Below are 22,523 nucleotides of genomic sequence, written 5' to 3' on the forward strand. Positions count from 1 at the left end.
TGCACACTTTACATAGCTGAATAGCATGGTGTGCGAATTACATATACATCTCAAAGTCATAGTAATGAAAGGAAATAAAATAAAAACAAACGACACAAACAAAAAGAGTGCTGTGTTACCTTATGGTGTTTTGAACAGTCAAATACTTCTCTCGTAATTCAGGCTGACTACCCAAAGGCAAGAGAACCTCAATATAACTGTCTTTCATTCTCCTGGGTGGTAGTCCTTCCTGCGACTTAGCCAAAAAACTCTGAAGTAATTTTCTTTCCTCCATTGCTTTCATATGGTCTCTGAGAAGAAAGGATGAAAGCTTCATGAATGAAACACAGAGGCAGTGCTATCCCACATGCCAGTGACAATCAGGCAAGTTAGACCCCATCAAAGGAGGAATATGAAGGTCTGGACCTACCTCATTTTCTCTTCCTTCCCTCCCTCCCCACCTGCCTCTCAGTGTAATTAAAATTTTTCTATTAAAATGCCTTGCGGGGCGCCTGGGTAGCTCAGGTGGTTAAGCATCTGCCTTCAGCTCAGGTCACAATCCCAGGATCAAGCCCCACATCAGCTCCCTGCTCAGAGGGGAGTCTGCTTCTCCCTCTCCCTCTGCCCATCCCCCTCCCACCTTGTTCATGCTTGCTCTGTCACTCTCTCAAATAAATAAATAAAATCTTTTTAAATAAATAAATAAATAAATAAATAAATAAATAAATAAATAAAATGCCTTGCACTTGTAGATTTAAAAAAAAACATACTTATAAGTGATATAGATATACCCAAACAAACCATATGTTCACCCTCATCAAAAAGTATATTAAAAAATAGAATATCTGACATCAAATTAAAAATGTAGTGATGGATACAAACACATCTATGGGCTAAAGAAAGTCGCCACTGAACTCCATATTTCCATCTCTCACCTTGACAATTCTTGCATTCTCTGTATGTACCCTAGCTCTCTGTCTCTCTCTCTGCCTTCAATTTTAGGAAAGAGAGACAGAGGACGAAAAATGGAGTATATCCAAAAGAAGTATGGAAGGCAGAGCAAAAGGTAAAGAGGAGGAGATCTTGAGGCGAACTTGGAAAGGAGATGGGACGGGAAGAAGAAGATGAGATGATTAAAGTGCAAGAGAAGAGAGAGAGGGACACTTAGGTGGCTCAGCGGTTTAGCGCTGCCTTCGGCTCAGGGCGTGATCCCAGGATCTGGGATCAAGTCCTGAATCAGGGTCCTTGTGGGGAGCCTGTTTCTCCTTCTGCCTATGTCTCTGCCTTTCTCTGTGTGTCTCTCATGAATAAATAAATAAAATCTTTAAAAAAAAAAAAGAAGAAGAGAGAGACAAGGGGATAAGAAACTAAAATGTTGACATCATTAATTCAGATGTCTAAGCTTCACTTGCAAAGTATTATTGTCAAAAAGGTTTAGCTTAATATAGGGGGTAGAGGAACAAGTTAAATGGTACCAGGTAAATCCTAAATATGGAACATTCTACATGACAAATAGCTTGGCCTCTTTAAAGTCAAGCTGGTAAGAGAAAAAAAACAGGGAGGAGAATGGTCTGCTATTCTAGATTAGAGGAGACCAAAGAGTCTTAAACACTAAAGGCAATATACAATCTTTTATTGGATCTTGGTATTTTTGTAAAAAGCTGTAAGAAACATTTGGGAAACAGTTGAGAAATTCTGAATAGATGAGTAATATAATATTAGGGGATTATTGTCAATTTCATCATGTAACAGAATATCTTGTTTGTTAGATACACAATTGCAGATTTTGTTATAAAAGAGAATATATTTATTTATTGGAGATATATGCTGAAGCCGCATAATACCTATAATTCACTAAGAAATAGTCAAGCCAATATATGCAAATTGGCAAATCTGGAAAAACCTCAATATCCAATCAAGATGGTAGGGACATAGGTATTCACTTTTTCTACTTTTCGGCAAATTGAAAATTTTCATATAAGCCGTTAAAAAGAAGTCATTAGATAATTTCTATACCAATAATAGATTATTGTATGCCTAATAATTGCTTTTTTAAAAAATCTCATTTTAGTCTCAAAATTCAGTGCACCAAGAAGGATATTACCCTATTTCACAGGGGGGAAATACTGAGAGACCGGGTTAACTGGGAACTGCTGTTAGCAAGAAGCAATAAAGGAATCAAGCTGCACAAAAAAGAAAAAACAAGAAACTTGGGTTTGAGTCCCAAACTCTGATACTCAATCTTTCAATCTTGAGTTTCAGTTTCATCATAGGTAAAAAAAAAAAAAAAAAGATAAGAATATATGCCATAAGCATGTCACAAGTTTTATTGAGAACCAGTGAGGTAATATACCTGAATATATTTCAAAAAATACAGAGTAGGTGTAAATCACATTTTATGACAACAATGCACCAAATGATGAGTATGATGGCATGTTGGTCTTCTTCAAGTAAAAAACCCATTTCCAAACACAGGGCCCCCTCCATCCCTACAATGAGACAATCAGCTGAGCCTAAATACAGCCTAGCATAAGGGATGAAAGAATGAAGGACCACAAAGCATGCTTACCTCCAGTTTGTGGATACTCCTACTATCTCCCGCAACTTATCACGAACTGAAAGAAAAATAGAGGTCACTCCAAGAAACCAAGAAGTATCGGAAATGGATTATGGCAATGAGTTCAAGAACCATGAAAAGCAATTCATGCACTCAAAAGCTTTATTTTTTTTCAAAAGCTTTAAAGATCCATTAATTTCCATTTAATGCCACAACAGAGAGCTCAGGGAAGAGATCAAGCCTCTGCTTCCTAAAACCTCCAAACAATTATTGTCTCCTTAGTGTAGAAAAGAATACTATTGTGCCAATCACTGGGATTTGCACACACAAACAAAAAAGGGTAACTTCAATTATTCATCAGGTGGGGCAGAATCAGAGTCCGTAGGAGTGTCCTTATGATGGAGATATCATGACCAAAAACATCACCTAGCTTTTTATAGGCAGTAGTAAATCAGATTACTTAGTGCAGGGACTAACACTGATATCCAAGTATCATTCTAACTGATTTCTCATATATTTATACTACCCTGATTGTTAGAAAAGTTTAAGCCACAAAAAAGCAGCAAAGATGTAAATCAAGGAAAAGCAAAGAAAGTAATTTAATTTTAGTTAATGCTCAAAAAGTGCAAGAATAAATTAATGCAAAAAAATTAAGCACTTAAGAAAAAGTTGATACTAATTACCACACACACCGTGATTCACATGTATAGGTGAACATGCTATATGGATAAAGGGAAAACAAATTAGATAACCAGTAGAAATTCAAGACTAAAAAATAAATCTATAGAATTTCACAGAATACTGAGTTCATTTTTTTCTAGCATTTATATAGGATTTAGAAAATATATATTCCAGTTTATAAGAAATTAACTACAGAAATCCTTGGTCCTTCAATAACTAATGGATCAAAATGAAATATGGTTAGAGAAACATGCATTTTAATGAAAAACAGTTGATTTTTCTATCAAACAGTTGTTACACATAATAAATTTGGTACAAACTATAATTACAACTAAATCATAGGGGTGCCTGGGTGGCTCTGTCAGTTAAGTGTTCCACTCCTGGTTTCAGCTCAGGTCATGATCTCAGGGTTGTGAGATCGAGCTCTGCATCAGTCTTTGCGCTCAGCGTGGAGTCCGCTTGTGATTCTCTCCCTCTCCCTCTGCCCCTCCCCCTAATTGCTCACCCTCTCTCTAAAATAAAATAAATAAGTAAAATCTTAAAAAAAAAACTAGATCATAAAGAACTGCAAAATCTACAGGGATACGTCATTTTATTGCACTTCATCTTACTGTGCTTCCGAGGTATGCCTCTAGTAACCACTAGTATATTGGACTTATTTCTTATCTTTATTCCCTCCTGAGTTCCTTGAATAAAAGAAAGGACATAAAGTACACAAAATGGTATACTCACTGATACTTGCTGATGTAAAATGATTATTACTAGTTTATTCAGTGTAAGAAGAAAGATGGGTACTGATGGCCAAGAAAAAAGTAGAAATTGTAGTTACGCATATATAATACATGTGTACCTTTTCAAGAAACCACAATTTTAATTATAATGCATACTCTCAAATTGATATAAACATCTATAATTTGCATATCAGGCTAGTAACTGAAATTAATTTCAACTAAGCATGGATTAACAGCATGTCTCTAACAAAACTATAGATTAGGAGCATTTAGTTGCTACAAATGAAGGGCCCACCTTTTATCCAGCAGGTGTCTTTGTTCATGCTTTCCCCTTTAGTACCAATACAAAGAAGATGTAAATCATTTAACTTGAAAGAGCTCCATCTCCCAGGCTCCGAAGCTCAAATTCTGAAAGTGGTTTCTACCCAAAGCTGATCTTTTTTTTTAAGATTTTATTTATTTATTCAGGAGAAACACAGAGAGAGAGAGGCAGAGACATGGGCAGAGGGAGAAGCAGGCTCCCCACAGGGAGCCTGATGTAGGACTCGATCCCAGGACTCCGGGATCACACCCTGAGCTGAACGCAGATGCTCAACCGCTGAGCCACCCAGGCGTCCCTTTACCAATCATTTTATAAATGAAAAGTTTATAAAAGATCCACCTGTAGTGTGTCTCATGTGCCTAAACTATCTATCTATGTGCCTCCCAAGTAAGACAGGGTTTTTCACCACGTGGGCCCAAAAGATAAACACTCATGCTTGCCTTCATGCATATGGAAGACTCTCTGTTTCTCTGGATTCTGGAATCCTTGAGTCAGTCCTCTGCCAGGAATAAGCAGCTCCTTGTTCAAGGTACAAAGCCTACGAAACAAGATAAGACACACTAGAGTAGGTTCCATGGCTTCTTGGAAACCTCAAAGATTGGCCTCTTCCCCCAGAACACTTGGCCATCACACATCCTCAGTATACGCTTTCTTGTAAAGGTCTGTACCTGTTTCTCCAGTGTATATTTGCATACGAGGTTATTCTATAAATCATCTTTCCAACTAGAGTAAACATTTCATGAGAGCAGAGACCAATTAGCTAACAATCTACAAAATAAATAAAAGATATCAACCAGATTTAATGGATTTACTCTTGCTTTTTTTATTAGCTTCAGAAGCCCAGAATCAATCTGGTAAACTACTGAGTAAATTAATTACAAACATTTATTATTAATTATGAACACTTATTTTGTTCTTTATTATCACGCCATAAGTTAAAGCCAATTATATCAATTTGCAAATAGAATTAACCATTTCCAGACTCAAAGACTGGGGCAGAAATTTCCTAATCCCCAAACAAAATAAAAGCTATTTACCCAAATGTGCCCAGCCTAGTCTGCCAAAATAAGTTGGTTTAGCTTACTGTTTAAATGTTGACTCCTAATCACTCACTATTGTATCAGGAATAACACATATATAATATCAGAAACTGACAAAGCAATCTACTGATGGCACAGCTGAAGAAAACACAGCACTGAAGAGGTTAAGAACCCCAAATACTGTTACTCATACTAGTTCAAGTTATTAGTATTTACTAATACTATCTTACTATCTTACTATCTCATGCTGGGACAAGTGAGGACTAACTCCCTCATCCCCCCCAAAAAAAAGTTTCTTCATCTGTAAAATGGGGTAGTTATAGTAACTATCCTATAGGACTGTCATAAGAAGAAAGAAGTTCACATACACACATGTACTCATGAATGCACATGCAGGCAAGTTGCTTTTTTCACAATCTCAGGCTACTTCCCTTTTATACATGAGGCACTGAGGTGGAGGGAGCAGAAGAATGGTTTAATCACTACTTGACACCTCAGTACCTCAGGTATACTGGCTTCTCCCTGATAAGCTCTTGGAGTCTTACAGGAAAATTCTGAGGCCTTTAGAAGAAGCTGTCAAGAGGCTTTGGGATATTCAGGCCCTAGGACTCCACGATTGAACCTTTCCAATGAAATAAGACTAAGGAGCCCAATCTCTTCATGGTTTGCCTAGGAAGTCACAGAAATCACCTAAGGTGTGAGCAGAAGTGTCTCAGCTCTGATCTGGATCCCAACCTTAGGGGAGGTGTCCAGGAAGAGTTTCCAGTACAGTAATAGGCAATGCCACTCACAGGCCCTCCACTCTGGGGAAATCCCTCAATTTAGAAACGGACAAATTCAGGTGACTCTTTTATGAGTCTGGAACAAAAAAGAAACGAAAAAGATTGCCCACTAGTCAAATAACCTAATCATGTTGAACAGTCTGTATTCATTTATGAACTCTCTCTCTCTCTAAACCCTGGATAGGACTCACAAGAAAGGAATGCAGGTTTATGGGAGTTCAGGACAAAGAAAGAGACTTCCAAACTGGGGGAGAGGAGATCAAGAAAGGTTTCCTGGGAAAAGGTACATGGCAAGACCATGTAACTTTGTAGAAGGCCTTTCACATCATGCCCAATGTAAGCTAAGGCCAACTGTGGCCCTTCTTGTCATGACTTTCAACCTGTCTAAACAGTGTTAACAAATCTTTTATTTTTTTCAGTGCTATATGAGAGAGACAGAGAACCTTTTTCAACTGGTAGCAAGACCCACAGGGACAGTGAGAGAGATCCAGGGCCCTCGAGAGAAATGATAGAGTTCAGGGTCAGTCGACACCAATGTGGGCCAGCTACAGAGTTGAAAGACCTGTAGTGGGATGATTCCAAACGCTGGAACAGGGGTGAGGCCCTTGGGGTCCTGGCCAGACACAAAGAACCTGGGAACAGCTGGAGTGCTCAGGTGAAAGGGGCTGAGGGAGAGCCAGACCTGTCTAGAGTCTAAGTCCCTAGGCCTTCAATGGGCAAGCTGGCATGGACACATACAAAAAAGCATCCTCCTTGTCCAAGTAGCCTTAACAAGCCTCCCACCTCGCCCCCTTGCTGCTCATTAAAGGTAAAATTTAGATCAGCACCAAAAGCCCTGGGCACACAGTCCTGACTGAAGTCCTGACAGTCCAAGAGGTACCCTGCAATCTCTGCCCACATTAACCAGAGTCAAGCGGGTCAAGCACTTAAACCGAGAAATGCTCTCCAAAGGAGGGCAAAGGGCTGGAAAGTAACGTGGAATCCTAAAGGCTAGCTTTCCGACTTGGGGCTACCCCAGACCACACCCCTGATGAGCAAAGAGAAAGGAATTTCAAGGGAACACCCAACTTCCTCCCTTAAAGTGCCGCTCCGCTTTTAACCTCAAACTCTGCTCCAGAAGCCTTTAAAAGGTGGGGGTCGCGGCGCCCCCCCCAAGCCCAATGGCACCCGTCCAGGCAGCAGGTGGTCGCCCCTTCTAACCCGGCCCCACTTTCTGCTCCAAACCATCGCATTAGTCCTCCCAGCTGGCGGCCTGCTCCTTCCGCCCGGACCCGCTAGCAGCCCGGAGCGAGGGCGTGGGCGACCCCAGGACCCCGCCTCGCCGCCTCCTGCTACCTACCGCAGCGCCAGCCGCCTCATGGCGCTCCACAGCCGCGAGCGCGCGCGATCCGAGACCCGGGCCTCGCGAGCCGGCCGGGGGGGCGGGGGGAAAGTCGAGGGAACCGAGAGCCGGAGAGCGCGAGCGCAAGCGCGGGACCAGACCTGCTCCCCACGACCGCACCCTCGCAGAGCGGCCGCCCGGGGGCGGAGCCTCGCTGCTCGGGGTGGGGGCTCGCGGCCGCCGGGGGTGGCACGCGGCGCCTGCAGCCGCTCCCATTGGCGGGAAGCCGGAGTTGGTCCCCACTCAATCAGCGCGCCGGGCCGGGCGTGTTGCTACGGGGAGGACCGGCCACTCCCCGCCACTATCGATTAAAGGCACCACGGCCAGAGAGTGACGTGGAGGCCAGGAGTCCTGGCGGCCAGTCTCCGTTTTCCCGCTGCGCCGAAGGCCGCGCAACCTTGACCCCCGCGTCTGTGGTTCTTGCCCTTCTGCTGCACGTCGGAATCTTCTGGGCGGCTTCCTGGAAGACTGATGCCTGAGCCCCACCCTCTGCGGATTCCGATATAGTCAGGAGTCTGGTCTGATCTTTAGAATGTCTAAGGGCGCCCGGAGGCGATGCTTATTATGTAAGCAAAGTTAGAAACCACTGCCCTAAAGGAAAAAATTGTTTCTGTTCTAATCTCAGCCTGCCCCCTAGTGTTTGAAAGTTGGGAGATTTCTGGCTGGCCCGGAGATATTCAAGGCCAGAGAGTTAATGTGATTTTACTGTACAACCCGATTCTCCATTTCATTCCACGAATTCCGTTTGCAGTAAACCAGATGCTGTTGTGGATGGTGGGGATGCAACAAAATAGACAAAAATCCCTCCCTTGGGGGCTTACCTTAGAGAGAAGAAAAACAAATCAACAAGTTACCAAATAACCTAATTTCCAACATGGTAAAGCAGTCTAAAGGAGAATCCAAACAAGATAATGAGAGAGGATCTTTACAGAATAAACACAAGTCTTGCTTTGCCCCTGAAGATGTTTCTTTCCTAGAAGGCAGGGACCAAACTATGCTTTTCTGATACGTCATGCTTAGTAAAAATGTGTCCATTTTAATTAAGCTGATTTTTTTTAAATCACATCACAAATTACAAATGGAACATGGTCTTTGGCTTTGGCTTTCCTCTCTACCTAACTTTTATCAGCCCTGCATCCTGAAGACTCTTCTTTCTGGATGAGCCTGCAGGGACCTCTCTTCCATTTTTGTTCGTACTGTGTACCTTTTCATGTGCTCACTTCGGCAGCACATATACATACTGTCTGTACCTTTTCAGTGATGGTTTTGTTACATTTTGTGTCACCTATACTTTTTAATACTCTACCACACCTAACACAGTACAATAAATATTTTATTGAATTACATTATTTTTTAGTTTTTACTTTTAGTTAAAGCAATGTTAGGTTCAGAGAGAAAATTAAAAAGATAATTTTTTCAGGTTACAAAGATAGTATAATAATGGATAGGAACAATTTATAATTTTTGGGCAATCAAGTCACCTTCCAAAAGACACCTTTTCATCAGCATATAAATGGTGTCAAATGAGCCAGAACAGCTGAAACCAGGGACTCATTACTATAAAGATGCCCTCTCTCCATCCCTTATCTTCACTTCCCTCTGCACACTGGCCTCATTCTTTTTTCTATATATAATATCTTTCTCCACATAGCAAAAGAAGTTCCTGATCTTTACATCTTATAACCATAGCCACATGCATAAAGACTGACCCAAATTTCTGTCTCAAAAATTCTTGAGGGAAAAGGGGTTGAGAAGTATAAGCTTTCCATTTTAAAATTAATAAGCCACAGAGAAGAAAACTTCAACATAAGAAATATAGTCAATATTTTAATAACTTTGTATGGTGACAGATGGTGACCACACTTACGGTAACCACTGAGTAATGTACAGAATTGCAGAATCAATACGTTGTATGTCTGAAACTAATATAACATTTTATGTCAATTAGACTTCAATGAAAAAAAAAGTCCTGAGAAGGGATTCACTGGCCCAAGTGGGATCAGGCTCGCACCCTTGGACACACCCCAGGTCAACTGTGGCAGCAGGGCAAGGTCATATGATTGGCCCGTGTGACTTACCAGGAATCCCCTCAGCCAGAACCGTGGTCAAGTGCTCAATCACAATCTCTAACATGGCTATTTCTAACAGTAACTACATAGTTTAGGGAAATAGAGCACTTCTTAGAAAAAGCAGTGCTGAGAAACCAACCCCATAGATGTCTACTACAGATGTAATTTAAACAGGAAAAAAAATCCTATCACTTAACCCACTTACCTCAATTCTTACCTCACAGAACCCCTGTTAAACCCAGCTAGCCCAGCATTCATCCACATGTCCAATTTTCTCAAATAGCACATACATAAAATTCTTAAAACGGGCACATGGGCAGCTCAGTCTGTTAAGCGTCTGCCTTTGGCCCAGGTCACGGTCCTGAGATCAAGCCCCACATTGGGCTCCTGGCTCAGTGCAGAGCCTGCTTCTCCCTCTCCCTCTGCTCTTCCCCACCACTTATGCTCACTCTCTCTAGTGTAGTCTCTCTCTCTCTCTCTCTAATAAATAAACTCTTAATAAATAAATTATTAAAACAGCTTAGCAACCCTGATTTCTATGTGTGCATTGTTATAAGGCATATGTGTTATACTGAATTGTAGGTAGCAGGGATAAAAGGCAAAGTAGTCAAAAATCAGACCAGGAAACATCCAACAGTTGTACAGTGATGAGATCACTGTCCTTAAGTAACAGATTCTCCACCCCACCTTTTTGTTTCCTGTTATGCTCCATTAGTTCTATTTTGATTTGGTGTCAGGGTAACAGAGATAGTATCTAAAAAAAATCAAGCATTGATTTTTACATAAGATATTATCAAGATACATAAGATATTATCAAGGTCACTATTACAAGTAGAAGAATAAAATCAAACAGCACAACTGAAAACCTTGTCTGCTCAGTCAAGTAATACGAGTGAAAAGTATCTAGTAACCATCTTTCCTTGGGCTATTGAACCATATAAGCTTTTGGATATCTAACTTGGGTAGAGTAAGTTTTTGGAAAACTATGTCATCAACTTTCAAACAAACTGATTCTTGCTATGATTTCAATCAGGATCTAGAAATTACTTTTTAAAAAGTAGTTTTATTTCCCAGATTATAGATATTACACAGAGGGATCCAGAATTGGGAGGTGGAGGAGGAAACAATGGGAAAGTGTTTTTCTCCCAAACCTTAAAGAAAAAACTGGAAAGACTAGTGAGCTGTTACATGAAAGTGTTTAGTATTATGTCCACTTGCCCCAAGAGTAGCAAAACTCAGTGATTTTTATCAATTTCCCTACCTTCCCTCAGTTCTACTTTATGACTACTCATCAAATCCAAGTGTTGAAAGGTTCATGTCTTTAATGGTCTCCTTTTCCTCTAACAATTTCCTCTTGCTTAAAAATAGCAAATGCTTAAAACATGTACTATTGGTGATTTGGTGTCAGAGGGCCTCCTTAGGATAGGACATCTTTCAGGGTGTCATCTTCAATAAAAATGCTTCTTTCAATAAGAGGGAGCTTAAACAGTACAAGTTCAATGGTGTCTCCCCTGCCAATGCCTAACCTTCTGATCATTCTTCACCGTCATGCCTCCCCTCTCTCCCACCTCATCCACTTTCACTAACAAATTCAGTTCTCTTCGATTTATTCCTCATTCTACACTCTATTTCTCTCTATTCTCCTGCCCAGTCACTTTCCATATTTCCTCATACCACCTCCAAGTGCTGTCATCCCAGCTGAGAAATAGAGCCTCCAGTTACTCCAGGATAGCCTGTTCAGCTGGGCCAGTATAGAAGCCAATTTTGCCATTCCTCGGGCAAGGAAAACCATCAAGTACCTCTGATACAATATAGCTGCACTAGGACACACTAACCACGAAGGGAACAAAGCTGTAAACATATTTCACTCTCTTTGCAAAAGCTCATGCTTCAGAGTGCATGCAAGCTTTTAAAACTTACTTTACAGTAAGAATGTGCATATTTCATATATGCTAAAATCATGCCAGCTGCTTGAATTCATAAAACATGCTTTGGGGTATAAATTTGTATTTTGTGCTTTTGGGAGATGAGCCACACAAAAACAGGGTGGTGCCAGTAGTATTAATTTACTTTATCTTTAGAAACACTGACGTTACTCTAGCTGGTTCATCTTTCTGTGTGGTATTTATAGGATTGTTAGACTGCTTTGTTTGGTTTATATAAGGAACTAACTAGCACATTGCACAAGACACCACATATGGCTTCTGTTTGGCCTCATCTGTGGAGGGAGGAAAGATCCTTATTTTACTCCTTCAAAGTGCCCATTTCTTCCTTGACTCTAGTTCCTACTATTACCCACAATTCCTCAGTCCTTGTGTATTACTCAGGCTCCTCCATCTCCCTCACCCTGGCCCTGGCAGCTCTCACAATACTTCCCTGAAGAGATATATGGTCAGAGATAGAGACAGAGACAGAGACAGAGGCAGAGAGAGAGAAGGAGGAGGAGGAGGAGGAGAGGATGGGGGAGGAGGAAAACGGGAGACAAGAAAGAGATAAGAGAGAGACACACATACTCTGAGAGCTTGAGTTTGATTAGAGGGCATATTCAAGGTCCCCAATAGTACCAAGATCCAGCATTGGGACACGAGAGAAACAGTGATACCCACAGAAAGCTCAAATTAAAAACTTCAGTGACTGGAGCTGCTCCATCTCTAACTGAAGTCTGTGCTTCCCATCTGGGACGATAAGGATTGAGCAACACTGTAGGTGGCAGGTGAGGGAGTGGATGAGAGGAAATTAGGGGTTCTCTGTTGATGGGGCATATCCAGGAGGCTCAGAATACTGTTGAGTCATTCCTGAACCAAGAGCCCCACTGAGGCCAAGATGTTTGGGGCGCAGCCTCCCCTCAGCTGCAGCTGACCTGCAAATTCTCTGCATTCCAAACAAGCCAGCCCCCCCACAAGAGAATTAACATCAGCCAGACTCAGTCCCCACCCGTTCTTGAGCTTTCCCTCCCTAGCACTGACACCACCACCATCTCAGTCTCCTCCCCCTCGTGACTCCCCACTTCCTCCTTCAACACCACAGATGCCCACAGAGATTCGATGACATTTGAGAGATTAAGAATACAGAGATGTAGAAGGCACAGTCCCGGACCAGGAGAAGCCAACAGCCTGAGAGAGGGAGAGAGAGGAACATGGAAACAAATCAGTATAACTGTATAACATTAACTCTAATAGAGGAAGATGCAAAGCTCCCCTGATACAGCAAGAATGACTTATTTCTGGACAATGTGATTTGGACAGTATTTCCTCACCCAATATTAGTTTCCTATAGTTGCTATCACTAATTTACCACACACTTGGTGGCTTAAAACAGCACAAATTTAGTATCTTACAGTTCTGAAAGTCAGAAGTCTGAAACAGCTTTCGCTGGGCTAAAATTAAGATATTGGCAGAGTGGTGCTTTTTTCCTGGAAGCTCTAAGAGAGAATCCATTTTCTTGCTCTTTCCAACTTCTAGAGGGCACTTGTACCACTTGACCCAGGGCTTCTTTCCACCCTATCTGAAGCCAGCAACATTGCACCTCTCTGTGCCTTTCTTCCATAGCCACATCTTCCTCTGACTCTTCCACATTTAATGACTTGTATGATTACATTGGACCCACCAGGATAATCTCCCTATCTTAATGTCAGCTGATGAGCAACCTTAATTCCCCTTTGCCATGTAACCTAAAATATTGACACATTCTGGGATTTAGGATGGAGACATTTTTGGAAGGCCATGATTCTGCCTATATATATGGAGAGAGAGAGAGAGAGAGAGAGACAGAGAGAGAGAGAGAGAGAGAGAGAGAGAATTTCTATACACAGACACACACACACACCCCAACCTGAGTTCCATACACATTCCTCCCTGCCCGCCCCACTGTATAGCAGCACCTGTCCTTCCTCCTGCTGATTAAGGGCAATTACCCCTGACAAGAATGTGACTCCTTGGCCACAGGAATCCAAAGCCCTGCCAGTAGCCATACTTGTAGTTCAGTGAGACCCTTGCTGTGTCCATTGGCAAGAATGTGACCCTATGTGGAACAGAACCTCAAACTCTGCAGAGCCCAGAGTAGCAGGCTGAGAAAGCATAAAGTCCCCCAGTGGGTCATTATGGTAATAGTAATTGAGGGTACTCCTGCTTCTGCCCTTTGGTTCCCAGACTTCCCTATTTTTCCTAAAAGAGGCACAGTGCCACTCAGAGGTCTCTCAGTCAGAGCCTGTGGTACGTAGAATCCTAAGATGGTTCCCTTGATTCCCACTCCCTCATATCCATGTCCCTCTTCTTCAGTGTGGGGAGAACCTGTGAATATGATGGATGTTGCTCCCATGATTGGGTTATGGTATAAAGCCAACATAAGGGGCACCTGGATGGCTCAGTCAGTTAAGCGTCTGCCTTCGGCTCAGGTCATGATCTCAGGGTCATGGGATTGAGCCCCATGTCAGGCTCCCTGATCAGCAAGGAGCCTGCTTCTCCCTGTCCTTCTGCCTCTCCCCCTGCTTGTTCGTTCTCTCTCCTCCCCGCCCCCCCCCCCCCCCGCCGTCAAATAAATAAAAATAAAATCTTAAAAAAAAAAGCATAAGGCATTTTGCAGATGCAATTAAGGCCCCAATCAGTTTGACTCTCAAAAAGGAGAGTATCTTGAGTGGGCCTGACTTAATCAGGTTAGTCCTTAAAATATTTCCTTGGAGTCTTTGGCCTTCCTTGAAGATAGGGAGTCTCCTGCTGGCTTTGAAGAAGCAAGCCACCATGAGTTCTACATCTGCAAGAAAAAGAATTGTAACAACAACCACCTGAGCTCAGAAAAGGACCTGTGCCTCAGATAAGACCCCAACCCTGGCTGACACCTTGAGTACAGCCTTGTGAGACCCTGAACAGAGGCCCCAACTAAAACACGACCAGACTCTTCACCACAGAAACTGAGTCAATAAATGTATGTTGTGCAGGCTGCTAAGTTTGTGGTACTTTGTGACTCAGCAATAGAACTTTATATCTTGAATTTTTATACCTGAATTTTCCTTAGGCTTGTGATCTTATTGGTCAAGTTTGTCTGTAATTCTCCAATTTCTCTTTGAACTCTGACCCTGTCCCATAAAGAGTTTGCTTCTTCCCTCTTTCCTCTTCTCTCAGCCTCTTATCGGAACCAACTACAACTCAGTTCTAGGGATGGCTTCTTATAGTCTGAGCTAGAGAAAGTAAAGATATGAACTTGAGGAATTTTTCAGATGGAACTCTAGCTCTGATTCTTTAAAAATTATCCATAGAGGGCAGCCTGGGTGGCTCAGCGGTTTAGCGCCACCTTCAGCCCAGTGTGTGGTCCTGGAGACCTGGGATCGAGTCCCGCGTCCGGCTCCCAGCATGGAGCCTGCTTCTCCCTCTGCCTGTGTCTATGCCTCTCTCTGTGTGTCTCTCATGAATAAATAAATTTTAACAAATAAAAAAATAAAAATTATCCGTAGATGAATGGATAAAGAAGTGGTATTTATACACAATGGAATATTAATCAGCCATCAAAAGAATGAAATCTTGTCATTTGCAACAACATGGATGGAGCTAGAGAATATTATGTTAAGCTAAATAAGTCAGTCAGAGAAAGACAAATACCATATGATTTCACTTTTATATAGAATTTAAGAAATACATCAAATAAGCGAAGGGAAAAAGAGAAAGACAAACCAAGAAATAGACTCTTAATTATAGAGAACAAACTGATGGTTATCAGAGGGGAGGTGGGTGGGGGGATCGGTGAAACAGGGATTAAGGAGGGCACTTATGATGAGCATGGGCTGTTGTATGGAAGCTTTGAATTACTACATTGTACACCTGAAACTTATATGTATGTTAACTAACTGGAATTTAAATAGAAACTCGGGGGGACGCCTGGGCGGCTCAGTGGTTTAGTGCCTGCCTTCGGCCCAGGGTGTGATCCTGGAGTCCCGGGATCAAGTCCCACATCAGGTTTCCTGTGTGGAGCCTGCTTCTCTCTCTCTCTCATGAATAAATAAATAAAATATTTTCAAAAAGAAAGAAACTTGGGGCACCTGGGTGCTCTGCTGTCAAATCTGAATCTTGATTTGAGCTCGAGTCTTGATCTCAGGGTCCTGAGTTCAAGTTGCACGTTGGGCTCCCTGCCGGGTATGGAGCCTACTTAAAATAAATACTTTTAAAAATAATCAATAGAGCCAATATATTAATTAAATCCATTTATTGAGCACCTATTATATGCCAGATGCTGTGCTGGGTAGTGAGGCTATAGAGATCAAACAGGGAGAGCTCATGACCTCCAGGAATTCACTGTCCAGGAAGAAACAAATGGAAATGTAGTCAAATGTGCTGTGGTAATTATTCCAATGAATAACGTGCCACAAGATCTCAGTAAATAATGCATTCTGCTGAAATGGAATGCTGTAGGAGTCCTGGTGAGGTGACAGGATAGTGGCCTGGAAAGCCACAGAGAGGAAGTGACATATGAGAGAGTTCTTCCCTTAGAGGAAAGGACACTAAATGATCCAAATTGAATTTTCCAGTCTCATAACTACACCCCTTATAAAAAGGCTAAGAAAGCTTTCCAAGAAATAAAAGGGGACAATGCTATCTGGCCTTCTAATTCACGTTATCACACATACCTGGCTACTTAAAGTACGTCATTTGGATTAAAGGCACCCACGGAAACTGGCCAGGTACCATTGCTCATTTCCTGGCAGGAGAGTTCCTGAGTGACCAACCCAAATAAATCTTGTGCTAGAGGCAACTGCTCAGTGGAAGGGAAGTGCATAAGCAAAACATCCGTTTTCACTACATTCTCAGAGGACTTAGGTCTACGGCTTGGAAGATGTCTCTCTCTCTCTCTCTCTCTCTCTCTCTCTCTCTCTCTCTCTCGGATGGTTCTGAGCCAAGCCCCAGCTTCCTGAAGGGGAGTCACTGTTTGCTAACATCAACTTTAACCCTGGGTAGACATATCTCCAAACCATCTCCTCCACATGTCATGTTTGTTCAAGTAAAGACCCACATATCAAGTGCCAATTTGACAAGAGAAACTCAGCTTCATGCTGGACCCACAGGAGTGAGAACAGCAGTTGCTGCCACAGAGGGGCTCATGTCTGACTGCCTGACTCATTTCACAGATGAGGAAACTGAGGCTCTGAACTTTCTGGTTTCTTTCTCTGGTCTGTTCATGCTATGTTCCCTTTGCCAAGTACTTTCCACTCTTTATGGACCTAACTGAAGCCCTATGTCTAAGAGGATTTCCTGACTCCTGTAAATCATCATTAACTTTTAATTGCTCTAAACTTCCATTTTATTAAGTCTGAATCTGACAATTTATCACTTAATTATACTTTGCTTTGTATTATTTCTTCAATGACTTGAAGTGTCCATCATGGTACTCCAAAGATGTAGTAGGCTTTTTAAAATTTATGTTTTTTATTTATTTATTTGAGAGAGAGCTCAAGCATGAGCAGGAGGGAGGGGCAGAGGGATAGGGAGAAGCAGACTCCTTGCTCAGCAGGGAGCCCTATGACTATAGGGAAGATGACAAAGACAACAACGACGATGAAGACAACGAAGATGCAGGCTTCGATCCCAGGACTCTGAAAGGATGAACTGGGCTGAGGCAGACACTAAACTGACTAAGCCACCCAGGCACCCCTATAGTAAGCTTTGTGAAGGCAGGAGTCATCTGTGGTTTTTTTGAGTCATCTTTTTTATCTTTTATTTTTTTAATATTTTATTTATTTATTTATGACAGACAGAGAGAGACAGGCAGAGGGAGAAGCAGACTGTGCAGGGAGAGACTGCACACTCAATCCCGGGTCTCCAGGACCACACCCTGGGCTGAAGGCGGCGCTAAACCGCTGGGCCACCGGGGCTGCCCTGAGTCATCTTTTAAATTTTGAGCCTGGGCAAATAGTTAATTCTTTAAAAAAAATTTATTTACTTATTTGGTGGGGTGGGGGCAGAGGGAGATGGAAAGAGAAACTCTAAGCAGACTCCGAGCTGAGCTGGATGCTAGGCTCTATCACAACCCTGAGATCATGACCTAAACAGAAACCAAGAGTCGGATGCTTAACTGACTGCATGACCCAGGTGTCCCTGAGCACACAGTTAATTCCCAATACCTAGTTAAGATTTAAGTGATCAGAAGATGTAAACATTCCTCTTGAGGAGGCTAGTAATGGAGGGAAAGGAACTATAAGCAATGCTCCCACCTTCAAAGGCTAGTTTGATCTAATCCAGCCTTTAAAAACCAGCCAGACTGAGCTTTTAGCATCATCCATAAGAGCATAGCATAAAAACAAAAGGATCCACATTATAGATCATATTCAGAGTCCAAATTAAAGATGGGGACTATCACAGTGAGAAAAAAAGATGACTGACTGTAGGAGAGAACAATGTAATCTGTGATAAACGTCAACCTCAAAAGCCACCCTCCCCAGCATCATAAATTCAATCTAATCAATTATCCATGCATTAATCTAAACCCTTTGAGATGTTTTTTTATTTTTTTTTATTTTTTATTTTTTTAAATTTTTTTTTTATTTATTTATGATAGGCACACAGTGAGAGAGAGAGAGGCAGAGACACAGGCAGAGGGAGAAGCAGGCTCCATGCACCGGGAGCCCGATGTGGGATTCGATCCCGGGTCTCCAGGATCGCGCCCTGGGCCAAAGGCAGGCGCCAAACCGCTGCGCCACCCAGGGATCCCCCGAGATGTTTTTTTAAATGAAAACTTTTCTTATTACTGTAAAGGGTTATTTTTTTCTGCACCCCCCTCATCACCCCCACGACCCCTGCCCCATCCCCACCCCTATTCTTGGAGTCTGGCGCCTCCTACGAAAGCTTGATTAACAGAAAAGGACATTTAGTAGGAAAAGAGACAGCGACTCTTTGTAGCATTATAATGCCTGAGAGCACATGAATGTTGGCAGTGGGAAAGGTCTGATTTTTTTACAGCTTATCCTTTCTGAGGGAGGACCATGATAAGGACTTCTTTCTTTTCTTCCCTCTTCTAATGACTTGAAGGATTCAAACCCCAGTAAATCCTCAATCCTTTTCTACTCTCTTGGCCTGTCTCATCGAGAAGGAACTGGATGACTGACACCCACTAAGGAGACAAAGTCCAAAAGGCTGGGTTTTCTTTATGGACTGGGAAAATACAACTCCCCTACTTTCTTCTCCTTTCTTGTGGGAAGGCCAGAGTGGACGTTTTGGTCTGGTGCTTTGCATCTATATTCTTTTCTCCTGTGACAGCAGAATTTCCCCCTAGTACTTCAGCAGAAGCCAACCCCCCACCCCCACCCCCACACACACTAGGTTCTTCTGAAAAGGAAAGACAAAGCAAATCAAAAGTCCCCTATCATGAGCAGCTTATTTCCCACGTGCCTATATGGGACAAAGGCTGTTCACATTTGTATATCTTCCCTTCCATCCTATAGTCAGCCAGAACTTGGCACATTATAGGAAGGCATCTGTGATCTCTTTGGAAGAAGTCCAGAGAACTCCTAAGGGAGAAAAGAGTCTCACTAGTAGAGCCAGAAAAACTTGTCCAGAGTCTTGAGGGTTCGGTCTTATTTACTGCTGTGGCTCCTACATCTGGCACAATGCCTAATATACTGTAATTTAATTATATAATAATATGGATTGGCCAAATGACTAAAAAAGCAGTATGATAGCTACCACATATTGACTACTTATCTCAGTGCCTAACATAATGAAAATTCATGATGAATTCAACTGTGAAGAAATAGTAACAAGGACAGTATTATTTATTGAGCACTTACTGCTCAGTTATCTTATTTAATCCTTACAACAACCATAGGAGATTGGTATTCCCATTTTATAGATAAAGATATTGGGGTAAAAAGATATTAAATATCTTTCCCCAAAAATCAAAATGGCTAGCAAGTGATAGCTAGCAAGCATTTCCCCAATAGTTATTACCAGATATGGAGTAGTGATGTCCTTCTCCACCAGAGAGCGTGGTCTTATACCCCAGACTTGCCCAGAAAAACATGATATGGGTAGATATGGAGAAGTAGTCTCATGATCCCAGGCATGTATAACAGCAATCACTGCTAGATTCAGGCAATTCTGCAGAGTCAGGGGAACCAAACTGGGAAATGAGAAATTATCTAAAAACCTAGATGATCACGGGGCCTCAAATGATAATCCTCAAGTTCCCCTCTCATGTGTATATTCAGCATTTTCCAGGTCTTTAGCTGATATTTCTCCCTTTCTGATTAGTTTCCCTGTGTGTAAAAAGGTATTCTATTTATTTTTACTTTGGTAAATTATAAAGTAACAACACATGGTTCTAGTTTAATTGATGGGTTATTATCAAATGGCTCCCCAACATACCGCAAAATGTCCTGAAATTTGTCTTTTCAGAATCCTATCTCTGAATGTTAATTTTCCTAAACTAGGATTCTTTTCTATCTCAGGCCAGTAAATAAGGAAACTCTATTTCTACTTCTTTCCACTGTGCTAGGCAAAAATAGATTCAGAACTTATTACTATTTCACTGGATCTGAGTCTGTCTCATTTATTGGCTGGATCCTTACACACATATCATCCTTATCCACCCCCTGGTCCTGTCCACCATGATGTGGTGATGTAAGTGATGAAGGGACAAAAGCAAGCATGAAATTCAAAACCAAAATGATAAGTATATAAGCTGGTACTGGCTACAGGGCCCTTATTTTCTGCAACTGGTATGGACCATTCCTACTGGTCTGTTCTCAGTATGTCACTAACAAATGATATAGCAAGGTCAAAAGTCAAGATTAGGAGAAAAGATATATCAGGCAAATACTTAAAAAATAAAGCTGTATTTGCTGTATTTATTTCATAAAAATGGACTTTAAATTTCATTTTTTTAAGTGAGGGGGGATGGGCAGAGGGAGAAGGAGAGAGAGTCTTAATCAGGCTCCACACCTGGCACAAAGCCCAACGTGGGGCTCGATCTCATAACCCTGAGATTATGACTGAGCCGAAATCAAAAGTTGGACGCTTAAGCTACTGAGCCACCAAGACGCCCTATGGACTTTAAATTTTAAAAACCACTAAAGATAGGGGTGCCTGAGTGGCTCAGTCAGTTAAGCATTTGACTCTTAGTTGCAGCTCAGGTCATGATCTCATGGGTCCAAGGACTGACCCCCCACATTGGGCTCTATGCTCAGCAGGGAATCTACTTGAAAATTCTCTCCCTCTGCCCCTCCCCTCTCTTGCACACATGCACTCTGTCTCTAAAATAAGTAAATCAAACTTTGTTAAAAACCCACTAAAGAGAAATATCAGAGAGGGAGACAGAACATGAGAGACTCCTAACTCTGGGAAACGAACTAGGGGTGGTAGAAAGGGAGGTGGGTGGGGGGTGGGGGTGACTGGGTGACGGGCACTGAGGGGGGCACTTGATGGGATGAGCACTGGGTGTTATTCTATATGTTGGCAAATTGAACACCAATAAAAAATAAATTTATAAAAAAAAGAAAAGAAAACCCACTAAAGATAAAGAACCACAAATATGAGAATAGGGAAAATTCACCATGAAAATATAAAAATTTAAAATATATATATATATATATATAAAAATTTTGATTTTGCTATACCCAGTAACCATCTTAGTTCCAAATGGATTGATAAATTTGACTATTTTAAAATAAAAAACTTCCATATAACCAAAGACACTATTTTTTTAAACCAAAGACACTAATAACAAAGAAAAAAGATCCTAGCCATAGATTTGGTACATGTCTGGAGCAAAAAATAATAAAAAGGAGGGGTGAGGAGTTAGAATAATAAATTGTATAAAAGGGTTACTACAAATGAATAAGAAAAAGATAAAGAAGTCAATTTAAAAATGGACAAAGGTCATGAATTGGCAATTCAAGTAGAATTAAGAATATATGGCAAAGAAACATGAAAAGTTCAACATCACATTAATCAAATTCAAACCATAATAAGATGCCATTTTATACCTATCAGGTAAGCAAAAACCAGAGTCTGAAAATACCAACTGTTGGTGAGGATGGAAGATGCCAGGTAAGAATTCCCATTCACTTCTAGTAGAAGTTATGAGTTGGCACAATCACTCCAGAAAACCATTTGGCTGTATTCCATAAAATCAAACATGCATAAACCCTTTGACCCAGCACTTCTGTCCTAGGTAAAAACCCTATATATTCTTGCTCCTGTACTCAAGGATATATACAAGAATGTTCATAACAGGACTGTTTGAAATGACAGGGAAAAAAAGAAGCAAACTAAATGTGTACCAATAGGAAATTTTTTTAAACCTTAAATCCTCTGAGGAGGAATTTTAATCCTGTCAGTTCATGACACATTACACAAGTCACAAAGTTTCAAGGCCAGTATTCCTTTTTTCCAGAGATATTTAAATGCTTAAAATTTAATATTCCTTTCTTATATCTCTTTCACACTAATTAATAAATGTAAATATTCCAAATGGGAGAAACATGCATTATTGGGGTATTAACTAGAGAAAACTGTGTGGCTTTCTGTCTCCCACGATGGCTCACAGGGTTGAAATGCCTTGTTGAATTTATCATGATTCAGGTATTGGCCCTCAGATATGCAGGTCAAAAACAAGATTTGTCATTTCACTAAAGGTGAAATGTGTGTTCCTAGTAGGACTCACATCAACCAAAAGACTGACATGTGAAATAAAAATACCAATTTCTTAATTCACAATGCGATGTAAGACTGCTTGGGGACCATAAGAAACCCAATTATAGGGACGCTTGGGCAGCTCAGCGGTTGAGCATCTATCTGCCTTTGGCTCAGGTCGTGATCCCAGGGTCCTAGGATCGAGTCCCACATCGGGCTCCCAGCTAGGAGACTGCTTCTCCATCTGCCTGTGTCTCTGCCTCTCTCTCTGTGTCTCTCATGAATGAATAAATAAAATATTTAAAAAAAGAAACACAATTATAATCAGGAAATTTACTGATGAACGTGGAATCTGTTGCATGCAGCTAAG

At 41.5% G+C, this 22,523-nt stretch overlaps 1 protein-coding gene across 6 annotated transcripts in view; it reads right to left on the reverse strand.

Moving 5' to 3' along the window:
• ACOT9 (acyl-CoA thioesterase 9) overlaps nucleotides 1–22,523 on the reverse strand; it is a 65,190-nt gene that overhangs the window by 16,409 nt on the left and 26,258 nt on the right. Inside the window, exons 1-5 of one of the 6 annotated variants that reach the window (XM_038587081.1) lie at nucleotides 7,432–7,615; nucleotides 4,711–4,808; nucleotides 3,229–3,255; nucleotides 2,549–2,594; nucleotides 120–290 (exon numbers count right to left, since the gene is read on the reverse strand). In XM_038587081.1, the coding sequence (XP_038443009.1) occupies nucleotides 120–290; nucleotides 2,549–2,594; nucleotides 3,229–3,255; nucleotides 4,711–4,808; nucleotides 7,432–7,451 (362 nt within the window). In that variant the 5' untranslated portion in view covers nucleotides 7,452–7,615. Of the gene's footprint in view, nucleotides 1–119; nucleotides 291–2,548; nucleotides 2,595–3,219; nucleotides 3,256–4,710; nucleotides 4,809–7,431; nucleotides 7,616–22,523 lie in introns of those variants that run through there. The other 5 variants (XM_038587079.1, XM_038587077.1, XM_038587078.1 and 2 more) reach the window with 5 other exon arrangements.

This window comes from Canis lupus, chromosome X (genome assembly GCF_011100685.1).
Source record: "Canis lupus familiaris isolate Mischka breed German Shepherd chromosome X, alternate assembly UU_Cfam_GSD_1.0, whole genome shotgun sequence".
Lineage (NCBI taxonomy): Eukaryota > Metazoa > Chordata > Mammalia > Carnivora > Canidae > Canis > Canis lupus.